The sequence below is a fragment of the Cyprinus carpio genome, chromosome B6 (genome assembly GCF_018340385.1).
Source record: "Cyprinus carpio isolate SPL01 chromosome B6, ASM1834038v1, whole genome shotgun sequence".
NCBI classification, from domain to species: domain Eukaryota; kingdom Metazoa; phylum Chordata; class Actinopteri; order Cypriniformes; family Cyprinidae; genus Cyprinus; species Cyprinus carpio.
Window position 1 is genome coordinate 8,994,316 of NC_056602.1, and position 19,627 is coordinate 9,013,942.

Below are 19,627 nucleotides of genomic sequence, written 5' to 3' on the forward strand. Positions count from 1 at the left end.
GGCAAACCCACTATAATGGCGCTTCCGGACTGGACAGTGTATTTACTTTGTTTTGCCTCAGTATGTGGAGGTTTTTACATCTGTCGTGTTTTTAAATGCGGCAGAATAAGTGAATGGAAAAACAGCCCGATTGCTAAACTGATGGCTCGCACAGAGAAACCACTGTTTTGGATAGCGTAAGTGGCTTTTTTGTCCTGATACTGTCATTTTTTTGTTTCTAACGTTATTTTTTATCCTTTTTATTTTTACGTTACCGTATGATGTTTACATGAACCGTTTTGTACGTGTTAATGAAATATACATGTTTTACCTGTGTAGATGTAAGCAAATAGTGATGGAAAAATTCAGCTTTGCTAGGCACCGAGGCTTTCCGCTCAACTATCGTAAAAAGGTTCATTACTAGAAGCTTTTCAAGACGGTGCATACTAACTACATCTTGTGGTCAAGAGGTGGAAAAAGCTACCATTTTCACTTAGTTCACTTAGATTTGTTGTGGCCACGACATAATAACTTGTAGGAACGTGATATTATGTCGTGCCCTTGATATGCCATGTTGAGAGAACGACATCCATTTCTCGTGGCCACAACTCCTTATGTTAAATGAACAACATTTTTTCTCATGGCCACGAGTTTAATGCCTAAACAAACCTGCGTGACCATAGCAACACGGGATTATCAAAAAAAAGAAAACATTTTTATTAACATTAAACATTTAAATTAATATTTGTATATTATTATTGTTGTTGTTATTACTTTAACTTATTAGGGCTATATTTTTATATTTTATTGTTATATTTGCTTATTTCCCCTTTCAAATTGTGTATCGCTTTACCTAGTTAACGTTTTGTATTTTGTAAATAAACACCTGACAATTATGCCAATAAAGTTTTGAATCCTGACAATTATTTATGTAAATTTTTGATTTTATGTTTGTGTTTTTGATTTTGTTTTATGATTGATGATATGTGTGTGTTTAATTCCTCAACGAAATACTATAGTATTTATAATTATGGTCTATTAATTAGCCAAAATGAAATATGTTAAATTTAAACTGCATTCCAGCAAAAATTTCAGTCAGCATAATCAAAGTGTTATTGGCCTCTTGCGCGTTTTATAGTACGCTATTATTTACAGAAGTATTCAGAACGTTAAGTAAAGAGATCGCAATGAAAGGGAAAAAATAATATAAACTAATATAAAAATATAACAAATAATAATAGGCTAATAATAATAATATTATTAGGCTAATAATAATAATAATAATATACAAATATTATGGGAAAAAGACGATCAGTTAATAGACTTACAAGACTGTAGGATGGATAAAAATGTTTTCTTGTAGGCCTATTTAATAATATGCACTTTATGTAACATTTAAGATAAATTTCATTTAAATGCTGACTATTGCACATAATATAGTCCGGTAGCCAAGGCCTATGGTTAATATAATAATTTAATAATGTAATAATTTCTATAATAAATAAGATAAAAATTTCTTAATTCAAAATAAAATATTAGTGACTCCATCTCTGATAATCCCGGGTTGCTATGGTCACGCAGATTTGTTTATGCATTAAACTCATGGCCACGAGAAAAATATGTTGTACCCTCAACATAGCATCTCGAGGTCATGACATAAGGATGTTGTTACCTCGTCAAAATGATCTTGTGGCCACGACATATTATCACATTCCCACGAGTTATGTCATGGCCACGACAAAACTAAGGGAACCGACCATGTCACCTCGCGGGCACCGTCATTTTTGGACTGTTTCAGATAATAAATTAGTTGGTGCTATAAATACACTTGCAGGTATTCTCTTTATACACGGACCAAACTCGGGTACATATTTCATAAGAGGCAGATAAGGAAAGCACAGGAGAGGTACCCTGCCGGCCACTCCAGAACTCAACCTACTATAATAAACGGTGAGCAGAAACACCTTTTCCATCATACACTCAACAGTTGATTATCAATACCTAAAGTCAGACTCTTATTACTTTCAACAGGCATCAAGATCATACCAGTGCCCATCTTATCAGACAATTACAGCTATGTGGTCATTGACACTGCATCAAATATGGCTGTTGTGGTTGATCCCGCTGACCCTCAGCCTGTTCAGGTTGGATTCAAAACAACTGTGCAATGGTTTCAGAAATAGTTTGCTGGATTATGTGTCTTACTGTAGTGAAATTGCCAAACCCATGTGGTTTAGTGGAAAGTGCTTGTTCTTCCTCACTGGTTTACCAGAACTGTGTAAGATGAAATAATAATCAGTTATTTTTATTAGAAATCTGTCATTGTAATGGAAAGATTCCAGTTTTCATTCTTTTTATTTTTTTTTTATTATGAACGGCTGTGAATTTGGTAATGTTGTAATCAGTTTGTGTTAAGGTTAGGGAAGTCATTTTTAAAATCTCTAGGATCCTTCATATACATGAAGAGATGCTTTACTGGGCATGTGTGATGTATAGTCACGTCTTATCTTACTTATGACATTACCTAGAGCCCCGGTTTTGTTTTATCTCATTTCATGGTCTGTCTTTACACCCACACAGGCCTGTCTAGAGGAAGAGGGGGTGGCATTACAAGCTGTTCTCTGCACACACAAGCACTGGTAAGACCAAATTTGAAACTTGAAAGTTTCACAATGAATGTGTTAGCAGCAGCTATGACAATCTTTTATTTTAATCGGTAACTAGATATGTTACATACAGGTAGTTAAGACTGATTTGTGTGTGTGAGAATTCTAAGACTGATGAGTTATATTTAGTATGAAGGCCCTTTTAGCTTTGTACGATCACATTGAACCAGTTCTAAGACATATGAGGCATTTAATACCTTTACAGTGTTAGTTCACCCAAAAATGAAAATTCTGTCATCGTTTACTCACCTCCATGTTGTTACAAACCCATTAGACTTATGTTCATCTTCGGAACACAAATTTTTAATATTCTCTCAGAATTTTTGCCCATCTATTGAAAGTACACACAACCTAAATTTGCAGACTTTAAAGTACAAAAAGACATTTTAAATCCATATTAATGAGACATGATGGAGAAAAATGTAATTTAAATGTTTATTTACACACAAACATCGACCAGTGCACATTCGTTCTGGAAGATTTGGCTTAAACTCTTTAAACTGCTCAATTCTTAAGGATTACTTTAAATATGTCTTGATGCACTTTTTAAAGCTTGGAAAAAAGTTGCTTGAATTGACTTTCAGTGGATGGGCAAAAATGATGAAAGAATATTAAAAATGTCTTGGAGCGACATGAGAATCAGTAAATAATGATAGAATTTTAATTTTTGGGTGAATTGAACAGAATCAAGATTAAATATCTAAACATCAAAATGAAATCAAACTATACTTCATATATACACTTTTCCCAACCAGGGACCACAGTGGAGGGAACAGGGCTCTAAAGAGACTCTACAGGTCCTGTCGAGTGTATGGGAACGCTATGGACAACATTCCAGGCCTTACGCAGTCAGTACCTTTAAATATCTTCTGCTGTTCCATCATGTATCATTTTAACTGTAAAATGGATGGTTCTAAAAATTAATATTCTTGTCATCATATTTCCCACCCACATGTCGTTTCAAATCTGTATGACTTTATTTATTCTGGGATCAAAAAAGAATATATTTTGAAGAATGTTTCAACTGTTTTTGTCCATACAATCAAAGTCAGTGAAGTCCAAAACAACCATTGTAAAATCTTTTTTAAAATATCTTCTTTTGTGCTCCACAGAATAATGAAATGCATAAAGGTTTGGAACAACATTAGGATGAGTGAACGATTAAAGAATTTTCCTTTTAGGCTGAACTATTCTTTTAAATGTATCCAAAATGTGTTAGAATATATTTGAACATCTAAAAATACAAAAGTGTTTGTTTGAGAGATTACGTTGGATGTTTTCAAACTAAACTAAACCTATTCTTACTGTATATAATATAATAATTGTGCATTACTTAAGAGCATGAAACCACTTAATTTGATTTTCTTTATTGTTTAGCCCCCTTTCAGACAAAGACACAATAGATTTTGGAGCTCGGCTGCACTTCAGGGCCTTCTATACCCCTGGCCACACAGTGGGTCACATGATCTACATGCTTGATGGCCGAGTTATAGGTGGCCCCAGCAGCTTGTTTTCAGGGGACCTGGTATTCCTCTCTGGATGTGGTGAGTACATCATTAATCAATGTGTTATCTCAGTGTGCACTTAAAAATTCATTATATAATTTTGTTTAAAATATTTGTAGTGGTATTGTTACCTGCCTGCAGTGTTTGACATTGTGTGTATACATTACAAATATTTAAATGACTATTTATCCAGTATCAGTGCCCAGAAGGGCATGCCAAAAACTGCAAACAAGAATTCAGCATTCTTAAATCCAGCTTACTCTATTTAAAGATCTGACTCATTTCCGTCCCTTGTAGGGAGAATGTTTGAGGGTAATGCCTCAACTATGCTGTCATCTCTGGATACAGTGGGATCGCTGAACGATGATACTCTGCTTTGGCCTGGTAAGGAGACACAGTCTTTTTGTCATACTTTAAGTTGTAACCAGAGTTTTATCCAGTTACTGTGTTTGTTTTATGTTTCTCACTGTTTATACTTTACTCTGGAATAGTAATAAATCCTCGATAGTCAACTAGTGACATTTATCAGAGAGTACAGAACACCATGGGATTTTGTTTATCTCTTCATGACTTCAGTCGAAACTTTTGATGGAAATTTTTTTAACTGTTTCCCTAAGGCACCGAAACAAACAGAATGCATGAGAGTTTCTGCAACTATACAAAATGCATTAATTCATTATTAATGTATTTATGATTGGTTCCCAAAATCTGTCTGTGGCATTCTTTCACGGCATTGTGAAATATAGCTTAAAAGGTAAAAGTCCACCCAAAATGGAAAATTGTCATCATATGACTTTCTTTTTTCTGCTTAACTCTAAAGAAGATCATTTGAATAATGTTGATAACCAAATAATTCGGTTCCCATTTACTTCCATTGTGTTTTTCATCCACACAGTGAAAGTCAATGGGAAACAAAACTGTTTAGTTTGCAACATTCTTAAATATATATATATATATATATATATATATATATATATATATATATATATATATATATATATATATATATATATATATATATATATATATATATATATATATTTATTTTTATTTTTTTTTTTTTTTTTTTATTGTGTTCTGCAAAAAAAAAGAAAAAAATCATACATGAGGGTGAGTATATGATTACAGAATTTTCATTTTTGGTGGACTATTCCTTTAATCCTATATAAAAAGTGATTTTAACCCAGAGTTAATTGCAATGTGACAAGTCTTTGCCATTTTTAGTTCTAACTTTTTTTTTGATTTTATGTTTTTTTTCAAACTAATATTTAGGTGTGTTTTTAATGAAAAGCTTCATTCATGGTAATGTTTATAAAGTAGGTCTTTCTTTTCAGGACATGAGTATGCTGAAGATAACCTGCTGTTTGCTGCTGAAGTGGAGCCTTGCAATGTTGTACGGGAGCAGAAGTTGCAGTGGGTGCTGCAACAGAGGGGTCAGAGACTCTGCACAGTAAGTAAGACAAGAATTCTATGGACAAAAGTCCAAATATAAAAAAATTCCAAAATTGTTACATCTCTAGACACCTAATATTACTCTAAATCTTCTAAATAATATTCCTACCAGCCCAGCTTGATTTAAAGTCGTTCTCTCTCCTCTTCATACAGTGTCCATCCACCCTAGCGGAGGAGAAGCAATACAATCCCTTCCTGCGGAGCCACTCTCAGGATCTCCAGCGGGCCCTGGGTCTGCAGCAGAAGCAGGACGAGGACTGGACGTTGTATCGCGCCCGTGTTTTAGAGGAACTGCGTAGACGGAAAGACATTTATAAGGACCGATAAGGCTTTCATCCACTGGTGTTTGAAAGACGCAACCACTGAAACCATTCCAAGCTAAACATGTCCTGCTCCCTATGTATTATTACTGTGCTGGATTAAAAAAGCACTAATGTGAATTTGAACAGTGACTTGAAGGAAAAACGTCAAGTAGTCCTGGGCATTATTTTGTATACAAAAACAGATTTGAACTTTTAGAATGTGGTAGACTTTGAAAAGCATTGTCTGAACTTTTCCAAATATTATTATTTTTTTTAAAACAAGCTTTCCTGTCATGCTAAAAAGCAGGGGGCTGTTTCATAAAACAAGTTTACCAAATAAGCCAGGCTTATTTCAGTTAGTCTGGCTTGTTTTCACTTGATTTGGTTACATAAAGCAAAATTACCATAGCTCAAGCTCAGTCACTGTGGCAACTTATGCTGGGAAACTAACCTGGTCTGGAGCAGGCTGACTGTCATGCTGAGCTAAGTTCCTCAAACACTGACCAATAGGAACGCATTGATATTACCACTGACTCTCTCACATAGTCTACAATTAGTTGACTTTATTATTAGTCCAAAAATAAAAGTATACAGAAAATTCAACTTAAATAATCAAATAAATAAATAAAAAAAAAACTGCAAACAACTTTATTTAATGTATTGTGCCCAAAATGTAATGACCTTTTTTATTTATTTATTTATTGAAGATGAAAACATTTTAACATAGTTGCAACTTGGCCATTCAGTTGATCAGCAGTTTCTAGTCATGCAGCCTTTCTCTCTGGTTTTATGACAGCTGTACCTTTTCTGGTTATTAGTAGAACATGAAAACATTACCATCTAATATTGCTCTTTAGTCTATCAGACTACATTTTAACTTAGAAGAGAAACACACATTAACTCATTTAAGATAGTAGGGCTTTATTAGCAGCTTACATTTGATATACAGTTACTGCTATGATAAAAATTAACTTATATGTAGGATTAAAATTCTACATGCGTCACATTTAATGTCCAACAACAAATATTTTAGTAAAATGAACATTTTAGTCAGAATTATTGCGCCATTATTCGATTACATTCAGTCTGTGTAGCGCGCATGCGTTCACTCCTGACAGCAAAATGCATATAATTGCATGACTTTCTAACATGTACAGATGAAAAATATACCTGTGACGTATTCTTAGCGTCTTTTATGAAACGGCCCCCATGTGTTTTTCCTTACCCTTGACTCTGTTTTGGAGATGTGCAGTGCATCCCATTTACAATGACGTTTAATCCGTTTTGAATACTTAGGGTACAATAAGCACTGATATTTATGAACGGTTTGTCATAATAAACTTATGAATTATTAACAAATATGTGTCTGTATTGAATACCTGTGAAAGTATTGGCGCGACTACAAGAAGGTTTACGGTAGATGTTGACAACAGCGTTACTAAGGAAACCAGAGATGCTAATAAGTTTGAGACATGAACAAGAACACATATAGACCGTATAAAAAAACGAGTTAAAGGCTTAATGTAAAGGCTGTTAGTAGTTTGTACTGTTTCCTGTAATATTAAAGCAATTTAAGCATTTTTAAAGTAAGTTTGTTGATATTCTGATATTTTTAATAGCATTAGCAACGTAGCTCCTGTTTGTTTGACATCTGCTGAAGGACTGAACAGTTGAAACTCAACATACAATCCAGGTAACTTAAAAATAAAAAACACGCGCGTAGTTTAAATAAATCTTCAACTGCTACGATCTCAAAGATCCATGGAATATAAATATATGCAATGTTTTGAACTGTTGTTGTAATTGTCCCTGTTCTATCTGGACTTTCTAAGACACACATGGAGGAGAGTGACTCAACACAGAATGAACCGGAAGAACTGAAAGCTTCGGTTAATGCAGTGGAGTTTATTTACAGCATTGGTAAGTCATTAAACATGATTATGATTGAGTAAGTGACGTCACTTCTAAAGATTGCCTGTCAAAGATGCTATTTTAGGCTCAGGGAGCATCTGTTAATGGCATCCAAGGTGTAAACTGTAATCAACATTCATTAAGTTGCATTGTACTGTTATTTTGTTTCTATTTAATATGTAATTTGAACAGCTGATTTTCCATGATAACTTATTTGTGATAAAGCATGAAGCACTGACAACTACATAAATGTGCCTTTACATTAAATGTGCTGAATGTTTATTCAGAAGCCCTTTAAGACTAACAGTATATGATACCAATTAGGACTTAGGACTGCAAGCCTCTTCTGCTGTCATTTGCAGCACCCAGGATCTGGACCAGTGTTTGTTCGCAGATTCACTTGTGACTGTGTCAGATTCGGGCTGGGAGCTGGGAGACTTCTCTGTGAGTGTCACCAAGGCGAGCTACAATGAGGAGCTATGTTATCTGCTCCATGCCAACAGTCACGGAACGATCGATGACATTCCTTGTGGCACATCCATTATAGGTCAGCTTACATTATATAATGACTATTTCCTTCTCTTTATAATTTGTTGGTTAGAACACGAATGACATCTGTGTCATTTCTTGAAGAATGTTAAACCCTGTATTTGCTCCTTTGTGATTTTACCAGCCTACATATCGAGAAATCTTGAGATACTGGAAGAGAATCATCATGAATATGTAAAGGTATTTTCTATTGACATAAAGCAAAGTTTTTGAAAAGCATAGGGTAGGTTCCCTTTATATCAATACTTGTCAACCAATAGATTCTGTTTAATACTATAGAAATAATGAATGCCATAATCAAAATTGCAATGTAAAGCCACCCAAATCTGAGGTGTTGTAAATATTCCAGTTAGAAAAGCAGACTGTGGACCGGAAAGTACATATTGTTAAACAGGATGATCAGCTAGTGGTAAACCGAATCATCTCAGAGAAAGAGGTAAGTGTTGTGCTGCACAACATAAGCTGAATACATTTAATTCCATTGTGCCAAAAAAATAATTAAATGCACATGAATGCATACATTAGTGTCTGACCATGTATACCAAATGAATTGAAATTAAGGTGATTAATTATTACTTAAATCGAATAATAACATAATTAATTATTATTGAATATTTTAATTGACAGATTGTGTCAATAATAAGAAAGTCACATCTTTCATTCCTTAGGGAGTGAAGACACAAACCCACACATTTCCACTGAGCTCTCTAAAGGGTTTCGTGTCTGAATCATCCAACTTAATGATCCTGCGTATACTTGCTCGGCAGAAGACTGTTCCAGAAAACATGACATTCCTGTCATTTGATGCAGATACTGTGCTTTCTAAGTCAGCTTATGTAAGTGCAGGGGGAAAATTGCTTATATTTCAGCTCTTGGATGTTATTTAAAAATCGATGTGAACAGAAGATGCATGATTCATGTGACTGATGCACTTTTCTGCTTTAGAGAGCACTTGGGTGCAAGAAGCAGATGATTGGGGAAGAGTTAGTCGATATCTTTGGGATTGAAAGGACTGTCTCTTCTGCAAAGGACTCCTCTGGAACTTGGCATTGCTATTTCTTGCCTGATGGGTAGAATACTCTCTTCTTCTTTTTTTTTTTGATATAAGGCAAAACTGATCTTATCTGTTTCTCATAACAGTGTGTCTACACTGGTAGCGAGTGGCATCACGGAAGTGACAAATCTCAGACAGGAAAATAATGACTCATTGTTTTTACTGACACAAAGTTCAAATGTTTCACAGTGTTCGTTTTGTTGCTTCCAGTAAGGACAACCTCTAGCTGTTACTACACAAGTGACAACGGTCACGTCTGGTGTAGACACTGTAAATATGGATAGTAGATTGATTAACGTCTTTCAAACATATATGCCATATATGGTATATATAACAAGTTTTTTTTTTTTCAACTTGATGTTTCATTGCTTTATAACAAACACCTATATGAAAAAAAAAATTATGTATATCCAGAGTTTTGAACATTAACTTTTCCTAAAATATTTTACATTTAGGCATCTAGCAAGCAGAGTGCAGTTGGGCTCACCTGCAATTATGAAGCTCCTGCATTTGCCTTTTTTGCTTGATGGAGGTTTGAAGACTTTATCACTTTGCATTCCGCTCCTTTGTGACTGGAATTAATCTTTACAGTCAAAAATAAAGTAAAAGTAATACGTTTTTGCTTTTATTTTCAGTGGAGAAAGACCAGATTCCTGTGTTTGAGAAAAAGCCACTCATTTGGGAGGAAGACATGGAGCTTTACTCAACGTTTCTTGACAGAAAGGTGTCTATTACTTTTAATGAGCTCTTAATTGATGTCATATATTACTCAAGGATATTGGAAAATATATTGAACATATTTAAACTCAAGACTCAATAATTAATTTCTAACTGGTACTATTTATTTATTTGAATTTTTATGAATTTCAAACAAGGAACCACATAGGATAAAGGTCACTTGATAAATAAGCAAACTTGTGACTCATTTCCACTCGTTCATGACATAGGAGGAACTCAAAGCAGACTACTCCTCCTACGTCAGACAACACCCTGAGATAAAAGCTTTACTGGCAGACTTCCTGCAATTCCTGCTGCTGAGGAAACCTCAAGATGTCTTCTCCTTTGCTCATGACTTCTTTGCACCCTTTGCATCTCAAAGTCCTCCAGGAAAGTCCCGTAAAGGCTCACAAAACTTTCCATAGGAATAACAGTAACAAACAATAACCAAGTGTCTGATGTAACAGAGATTGAAAATAAAAGTTTTCTTCTAATAGTGCCATGGTTTGATCACTTTAGGCTCTGTTTTTGTATGTACTGTAAGAGTATTTGGTTCATCTGGATGACAAGCTGTTTATTTGAGAGACGGCAATTTATAAACTTTTGCAGTGATGAACTATTGCACAGAATATAAAATACCTTAAACAGTAAACATTCTAGTATGGCAAAATAAGTATTAGAGCTTTGACGTTTTATATAATTTTTTTTTTTAGAAAATGTTTTTTAAAAATCTGAAGCACTATTCATAACGATACACATAAAATATAGCCTACTTAAAAATATACACTTTTTATGTTTTTCTTAAAGCTAAACTGTGTTTGGGTAACCCCCACAATTATGACACATTTGTCATGGAACACGTCCTTATGTCACTTCCTGCGGAAATTGAAACGCTTGAGAGGCTGAAACCGAAAATAAAACATTGCAAACGTAGTAGCTTTAGCATGTCGCTCAGACTCTCTTGATTTTGGTTCTACGACAGTTCACCAGTTTTATTTCCGTTGGATGTTGCAAATATAAAGGTAAGATTATTTGTGATCATTTAGGTTGATTGTTCGAGTTAATTTTCATGACTTTGTTCATCATAACCTAGTTCGGTGAAGTTTGTCATCGCGGATACATTGTAGCATTTGACTCGCTGGAAAAAAATGTATTTGACGCCAAACTTTTTAAAGCAATAACAGTCTTTAAGTGTGATTTGATACACATCTCAAATATTTAGTATACTTGTACACATTTTATACATTCAGTGTAATGGCCCAAGTGGCTAGAATAGTAATTTTAAAAACTATCGAATTTAAAATACGTGAAGAAATACGTTAAACAAAGAAATACACTTAAAACCGTGCCTAGTTGTTACATGGAAAGGTTGTCACAAGGCTATATATATATATATATATATATCGTGCCTAGTATATATATATATATATATATATATATATATATATATATATGTGTGTGTGTATAGAATTAAAAGTGTTTGAATTCGCGGTTTTGTATGCTGCATTATTTAATGCTATTTGTGAATTCTATCCTAAACTAAAATTCTAAAGTAATCGTGTTTTGAATTAGTTGTAAACAATAAATACACTCTAGAAATATATTATGAACGTTCTTAACGCCATGTTCTCAGGACAAGGATATTTTTCGTATTGGGTTGGGCAACGTTTTACTGAACGTATGCTTACCAGACAGTTGCCAAAGTAATGGCTTTCTCTGGTTGTTTAAGTTGTTTTCATTTAGCGTTTGTTTAACGTTATGTTATAGAATATGGATCTTCAGAAGTTTCACCAGATTGATGAGAACCTGACAAGTGGTGAAGTGGCCCAGCTGAAGTTTCTGTGTATGGACCTAATTCCCAAGAAGCGTTTGGAGACAGTGACTGATGCCAAAGAACTGTTCCTACGACTGAACGAGCAAGCACTGCTTGATGACGGGTTACTCGTACCTGAGCTTCTGATCACAATTGGACGCTTTGACTTGCTTGGCATCCTGGAAATGTCCAAAGATAATGTGGAAAGAAATCTGCTACAACGTGACGCATCTATTAAAGGTGTGTCATCCTACAGGTATGAAGAAAACACATAGTACATGTAGATTACCGTGAACAAAAATCCAGTTTTAAGCTGATAGAGCACACACTGAGATGCTAAACTAGATTAAAAGAAGTAGTTGCCAACGTTATCAATATCACATAATTTTCTTAGAAAGGGCTCCTTGTATTGTACTTTCTGTACTGTTAATATATTATGTCACAGTGCTTGTGACTCACTGAGACTTTGTCTCACTCTCTTCTCATCACAGAAAAATGCTATTTAGTATATCTGAGGACATGACAGAAGGCAACCTTCACACAGTGAAGTTTCTTGTGGATCTTCCAAAGGCAAAACTAGGAACGTCTGCTGTGAGTTATATATTTTGAGCTCTGAAGTTACAATTTTAGTGTAGATTACATACAAATAATAAATTATTTTGAAAGTGGTGTATGTAGTTGCTACCTTGACTGCACTAACTAGCTTTGTAAATTTTATTATTTAATTAAGAATGTGACTATTATGGTTTGCAATTTAACCTGTTACTACAAAACATATTTTATGTGAATCATGCAGACATTTCTAGATGTTATGATTGAGATGGAAAAGCTACAGAAGCTTGGGGAAGACAACCTGGATGAACTTTACTGTATTCTAGACAAATGTGACAAACAGCTGGCCTGCAAGATAGACGAGTACAGGGCACGGGAACAAGGTTACTGATAAAATCAAATCAGTTATCTAATACTTAATTATCTACTTTTCTAATTTCTCCAAATATAAACAACAGGTTTGTTTTTTTTTTTTGTTTTTATTTGGTCCAATAGGAGACAGACTTCCTCTACGGGAAGTGTCTGGTAATGTGCAAGTTCCCTTACCTGGTGAAAGTATGCCAGGATATGTAAGTATGTCAAATACATTAAGATGCATTTGAACATAATTTTCACATAGTATAACCCAAATTTTTCTTATGATGTGTAATTTTAGAAAAAATCAAAAAACTTGCTTAAAAGGATAATTCACCCCCAAATGAAAAGCTGCTGTTAATTTACTCACCCTTAGGCCATCCATGATAGGTGACGATTTTTCTTCTTCAGTAGAACAGGAAGAAGGTTTTTAGCTGAGACGATGTGATTCATAAAATGCAAGTCAGTGGTTACTGTCAATCTGACTGTCAAAAAAAGCATATGAGGGAACTCAAAATGAATACCCGTAGCTCATGGAGGTCTGTGTAAGAAACAACCTTATTTACAATATAATGTCAATGTAAATGGACCACGGTTTCAGCTACAAATCTTCTTTACTGTTCTACTGATGAAAAAAAAAAGTCACCTACATCTTGGATTGCCTGAGGGTGAGTAAATTAACAGAAGATTTTAATTAATGGGTGACCTATTTCTTTAAAAATGTCTATTTTTATCTGTGTTCCATATTCAAGTGACCCAACAGAGTACCAAATTACTATTTTTGTTGTAACATACAAAACCCCAAAAAATGTCATTTATGTCAAATATTTATATGTATTTATTTTTATTATTGGTTTCTAAATGTTTTTAATTGGTTTGATTCTCATCAGAAAAATTTGTTTATCCACTACACTTTTTTTAATGTAGTCTGGGTCATATTTTCTTTTGCCTAGTTTGGTTCATGATTTTTAAGCATGAGGCCATACCTATTGGGATTGTCCTAATTTGGCTGCTTCAACCAAGTAGCAGGTGAATTTGAGCCAAATGTCCACAGAGTTTGACTGGACACACAGCTGGGAAGCATTGTTTACACTCCTTTAAATGTATAAATCTGTCAATTCTGTTATCCCAACTAAATATACTTGCATTTTATTAATTGCATTCACTATTGTTTTTCCCCTGCTGGGATTTTTTTTTGTGGTCACCACACACTAGTTGAGAACACAGCTTATATTTGGCATTTTTAACTTCCTGAAATGAATGCTTTCATGTAAATGAACATTTTCAAAAAGAAAGGCCTTTAAAAATAGCAAGTTCTTCTTGTTTATAATAGTTGTTGTCACATTTCAATACACAGTCCAGTATTTATTTTTATTTTTTTTTGGTGACATACATTTTAAATGATAAAATAAACTGCAATTCAATGCAAAATAACCTCTGTTGTTTCTCTTCTCTCGACATTTAGGCTTTATCACAGCAAATGGTGACACAAAATGGATGTAAGTTTCACTCTCATACAAACTTTCAAAACATTACTGAACAATTATGGTCTTTGCATACATCACTATAGATCTCACCATATGTTTTTTCTTAGGGAGGAGATGCTCGCTTGTTTCCGATTCAGACACTGAACCCAGAGTAAATAAGATGCATTACATTTCATTCTTAATATTGTTTCATTGGTACATCAAAGTTTAATGTTCTAAACAACTATTTGAAGCACCACTACTTTTAGTGGTTTTAATAGTTTTTATAGAAGTTACAAACAATAGCATAAACTCTAATCACAAACAGCTCTTTTTAATTTTCATAATGTCACTGCTGTGACAAACATGATTTATTAATGATCTTCTATCAATGAGATGTGTACGTGTGTACTTACTATCTGTTTGTGAAGTGTTATGTAAATAAAAAATGTAATTTCAATGTGATTTGTTTTGCATTCATGTAGACGGAGGAATATTATAATATGACTCCGCGACCTCTTGGATACTGTCTAATCATCAACAACTACAACTTTAAAAAAATGTCCTCAATGTCCAATCGGACAGGAACACACAAGGACAAAGGTATTTCCAGCACATGCATTTGCATCTTATCTGTAATCCTTAAAAATGTGTTTCTAAATTAACACACTCTCTCTCTATGTTTCTGTAGATGACCTTAGCAGAGTGTTTCGCAAAATGCATTTTGAGGTTGAGGTTCGGGATGATCTGACAGCTTCAGATATGAAGGATGTGATAGGGCACTTTGCAAACAGGGATCATACTAGTATGGGTGCTTTTGTCTGCTGTGTCCTCTCACATGGAAAGAAGGGCACAGTGTTGGGTGTAGATGGTAACGAGGTTGAAATCCGTGAACTCACAGTGCCTATTGCTAAATGCCTTACACTAGCATCCAAGCCCAAGCTTTTCTTCATTCAAGCCTGCCAAGGAAATGAGGGTCAGAATGGTGTATTGACAATGGATGCACCGGGAAACGCTTCAGAAGAAGACCCATATGATGAAGATGCTTTTAATCCTGCAGCCCGCTCTATTCCTATAGAAGCTGATATGCTAATTGGAATGGCCACAGTAGAGCACTACCAGTCCTACCGCCACACTAAAGAAGGGTCTATCTATATCCAGGAGCTCTGTAATCAGTTGGAGAAATTCTGCCACAGGTGAGTTCAAGAGGAGACTCTGTCAATGTCATTTGCAGTTAACTTTTAGGTTCCACCAGTCATCCCATTGACCAGTTTGAACCATGTGTGCAGAATTTATTTTATACTACCATTCAAAGGTTTTGGGTTAGTTTTTTTATTTATTTATTTCTTTTTTTTGGTTTGATTTAGGTGGGGCCTTAGAGTTATTTTCTTGTCTGCTTTTTTTGACAGAAAAGAGGATATCTTATCCATCCTGACAAAAGTAAACCGTGAAGTGAGCTTAAAAATGTTGAGGGGCTACAAGCAGATGCCTGAACCTCGATATACCCTCACCAAGAAACTGGTCCTGCCCATGGACTGAAGCTACTGATTGACTTGTGTGTGACTGAATTCATGCTGGAGAAGTTTCCGTTATTCCATTACTCAGACTCGATTAATCCTTCTGGCAGGATCAAGGCACTTTGGTACTAGATTCAAATTGATCTTGCTGTCTCTGTGAGTCTGATCTTAATTATTAAATAAGACTTTGAGTTAAGCTTTACTGCACTGAATTCTGGTTGTTTGATCTTCTTTAGACAATGCAATTTAAAAGTAATAAAACATTTATATTTGATACCGGGACAAATATTTTTAAAATAATGTTTAGCATGATGATTTTATACCAGCAGTCTTTTAGCATGTAATGGCATAATGTTTTGCATTACAAAACACAAAATGTCATTTTCCAGCCTCTCTCTGACCCTGTTATGTGGACTTTTTCCATTATTGTTACTGTAATAAATTTTAACTGCAAAATGTTCTTCTGTTAAATGGAAATGCGTGAGTACAAGAAACAATTTTTCTCACAGTAATGTTAAGTGCCACCTCTATTCTCAAATTTACCTCACCATGCACCATGTTTAAAGAAAGGTCCTCAAACTCTGCCAAAGTTCTTATATTTATCTCTTAAAATGTTATTTTTTCCATTGACATATTAACATTTCTTTCAGCCAGTGTCCTATATTTGGTGCACAAATGCTTTTCCATTTAAAAAATAAGCCATTTAGTTAGCAGGATACACATATAAACATACATACATACATGAATACATACATACATACTTGATCTACTTAGAATATAAATGAAATGAAATGTAAAGCCAATGGAAAATATCATCAAGGATCTTCTCTATTATTTCTTTCACATCTGTCTAAAACTTGTTGACTTCACACTCTCATACAGTATACAATACTATAGCGTATCTGTAAACTCACTGAATCTTAAGCAAGTATCATTTCTATTCTTAGGTCATGGTGGCATATCAAGACAGTTATTTTGTGATTTGAATATAAAATTTCTTATTGTATTTTTTTATACAAAATATTGTATGTATGGACTCAAATGACATAAGATTATTGTTAATGTATCAAGACTTTAATTAGACTTGAATAAGGCCAAAACCTTTTGGCCTTATTCAGAATGTGTTCATTCCTGAACTTGTGTACAAAGAAATAAAAATTATAGTGAATATCAACAGATGATAGTGTGCCTTGGAAACCTGTCTGAACTATTTTCCCAGGAGGCTGGGATAATGCTGTTATTCACTGCCAGCCTTTTGTTTCTCTCAGAGCTGTTGTCATGTTTTCCTGAACTTTGTGCATGAACAATACAAGAAACACGGGTCATTCTGGGATCTTCAGCTATGATAAAAACCATCTGTGTTGCTGGTATATGGGCCAAATCTACAGTCTTCTATATTAATCCACCCTCACATTATCTCAAAATCAGAAAGAAAAGAAGGAAAAGAGCATGTACTAAAACATTTACAATAATGTAATTAATTGTCTTGGTAAGGTATTCAACTGTGTTATGCATGAAAACTGACATTGTTCCATGTTGTAAAGCAGCTTTCCCATGTGTTTATTAAGTGCATAAACCCAGAATGAAATGTTAGGCTAACCCTTGTTCTTTCTTGCAGTGATGGGAAGTTCGGATAATTTTACTGACTCTGACCTTTGAGTCTCTCTTATCGAGACATTTAGTTCATTTTAGCAAAATGTAATTAAAATGTTACGTGTTACTTCCCTAACACATCTACTACTTATGCAAACGTTGATCACACTACAAACAATACAAAACCACAACGCTATAAGAAACAGAAAAGCTGAATTAATTATTTAACTGGGTCTTTAGCCTATGATTAGCTCACCTCACCTCTTATCTGACAAGTCTTCAGGTTTGAGTCATTCGTTCATCACGTGACAGCCCCATAAACTAAACCTTTCCACCTTATTTTGATATTTTGGTTAATATTTACCACACCTGTGGTATATGATACAGTGGGAGGATGAAATGAAGAAGTGGCCTGCAATAACTTTTTAAATAATTCGTTTTGGCGCTTGGAGTCTGTCAATGCCTGGACTTCTGTGGTCTGTCAATGCCTGGACTTCAGGCATCACTGTACTGAAGGGGCAGCCGCAATGGCTCTGTTTTGTGCTGTCTCATGGTCATCTTGCTTATCATCTGCAAAACACAACACTGAAGTTAGTCAGATGTTAAGGAGGAACTTATAAATTCTCCACCCCATATTTACAAAAAGTAGCAAAAGTATTTTGTACATGGCACCATAGCGTTCCAGTCCCAGTACAGTGGTACTTTTATTCAGTACAATCACAGTACCTGGCTTTAAGTAATTAACATTTTCATCATTTACTCAACATCGACTTGTTCTAAACCTGTATAAATTTCTTTGTTCTACTGAACACAAAGGAGTATATTTGGAATAATGTTAATAAACAAACTATTCTTGGATCCTATTAACTTCCATAGTATTATTTCTTATTACTATGGAAGTGAATGGGACCCAAGATTTGCTTGGTTACAAACATTCTTCGAAACATCTTCCAATGTGTTCAGCAGCAAAAAGAAATTAACAGGTTTGCAACAACTCGAGAGTAAGTAAATGACAGAATTTGTCATTTGTAACAGTTTTCTTCTGTTATCAACAACTTCATCTTAGCACTAAATATTATTCATGCCCAATAGAAGTGTCATCGATAAAGAAATAGTTTAAACAATGTCTTTTGTTAGAGCACGTAACTTAACAAGTAGCTGTAACATTGTGGATATATCCTGACAAGACGTCCCCTCGGAGTCTCCACCGGAGCATCGTTTCTCGGGGAATAGATGATTTTCCGTGGGTCTGCCATCAACGAAGTGGAAAGAGCAAACGTATGGAAATGTCGGTGGTTTCTTTAAGTTTCAGGCTTTTAGTTTTAAACAAAGCCAACGAGCTTCTCCCTTTGGAGGTGCGTGCAAATCATAGGGTGCCCCATCCACTTTCAGCTGTGGTACGTGGATTATGGTCAAAACAAATGTCTTGCAGGTATTTTTTACTCTTGAACCAGCTATTATGACACCCCTTAACTACACAAAGTACGCCAGTCTTTCTGTGGTCCATATTAAAATTGATTAGTTCATCTTTCAAGTCTTTTGAGTCATTCGTTCTTTTGTCACGTGATGTGACATCATTGGATAGAGAAAATTATTTCCTTACAAACAGGTGCATATTTATTATTATTATTAGCCTGTAATACTAGCCTGTAAAATATACGCAACTAAGTATTGAGTGCTGTACATGCTCATACTTTTCATTTTTATACTTTTTAGTTGGCCAAGATTTCTAAAAATCCTTTCTTTGTATTGGTCTTGAGTTATATTCTTATTTTCTGAGATACTGAATTTGGGATTTTCCTTAGTTGTCAGTTATAATCATCAAAATTAAAAGAAATAAACATTTGAAATATATCAGTCTGTGTGTAATGAATGAATATAATATACAAGTTTCACTTTTTGAATGGAATTAATGAAATAAATAAACTTTTTGATGATATTCTAATTATATGACCAGCACCTGTAAGGTGGATAGGTGCGTTCAACTTCATGCAGCACTGCGCAGACCGATCACAATCTAACTTGAAGCAGTGCACACCTAATGCCGTCTGAGCCGGAAAGAGAATTGATTAGTTCATCTTTCGAGGCCTCGGGTTTGAGTAGTTTGTTCATCAAGTGACAGCCCCATACACTATTAGGTGTGTTCGACTTGAAGCACAGCTACAGACGGCAGTCGACGAGAGTAGCTGCTTGCAGT

The 19,627-nt window shown here is 34.7% G+C and overlaps 3 protein-coding genes across 3 annotated transcripts; all 3 read left to right on the forward strand.

Moving 5' to 3' along the window:
• LOC109055971 (probable hydrolase PNKD) lies at positions 1 to 6,066 on the forward strand. Its single transcript, XM_042725580.1, has 9 exons — positions 1 to 176; positions 1,814 to 1,929; positions 2,011 to 2,123; positions 2,560 to 2,618; positions 3,401 to 3,493; positions 4,023 to 4,189; positions 4,448 to 4,534; positions 5,485 to 5,600; positions 5,756 to 6,066. Exons 1-9 carry the CDS (start codon positions 16 to 18, stop codon positions 5,927 to 5,929), a joined length of 1,086 nt encoding a protein of 361 aa, XP_042581514.1. The 5' UTR covers positions 1 to 15; the 3' UTR covers positions 5,930 to 6,066.
• Positions 6,067 to 7,371: 1,305 nt separating this feature from the next.
• Positions 7,372 to 10,634, forward strand: LOC109055969 (ciliogenesis associated TTC17 interacting protein). The gene is made up of 10 exons (XM_042725581.1): positions 7,372 to 7,597; positions 7,737 to 7,828; positions 8,178 to 8,362; positions 8,489 to 8,544; positions 8,714 to 8,800; positions 9,033 to 9,200; positions 9,310 to 9,434; positions 9,874 to 9,950; positions 10,054 to 10,142; positions 10,366 to 10,634. Exons 2-10 carry the CDS (start codon positions 7,743 to 7,745, stop codon positions 10,558 to 10,560), a joined length of 1,068 nt encoding a protein of 355 aa, XP_042581515.1. The 5' UTR covers positions 7,372 to 7,597; positions 7,737 to 7,742; the 3' UTR covers positions 10,561 to 10,634.
• A 363-nt stretch (positions 10,635 to 10,997) lies between these two features.
• On the forward strand, positions 10,998 to 17,011 carry casp8 (caspase 8, apoptosis-related cysteine peptidase). Its single transcript, XM_042725579.1, has 10 exons — positions 10,998 to 11,157; positions 11,903 to 12,204; positions 12,440 to 12,539; positions 12,745 to 12,883; positions 12,996 to 13,069; positions 14,320 to 14,353; positions 14,449 to 14,492; positions 14,806 to 14,923; positions 15,012 to 15,516; positions 15,730 to 17,011. The coding sequence occupies exons 2-10, from the start codon at positions 11,906 to 11,908 to the stop codon at positions 15,857 to 15,859; spliced, it is 1,443 nt and encodes a 480-aa protein (XP_042581513.1). The 5' UTR covers positions 10,998 to 11,157; positions 11,903 to 11,905; the 3' UTR covers positions 15,860 to 17,011.
• Positions 17,012 to 19,627: the final 2,616 nt, after the last annotated feature.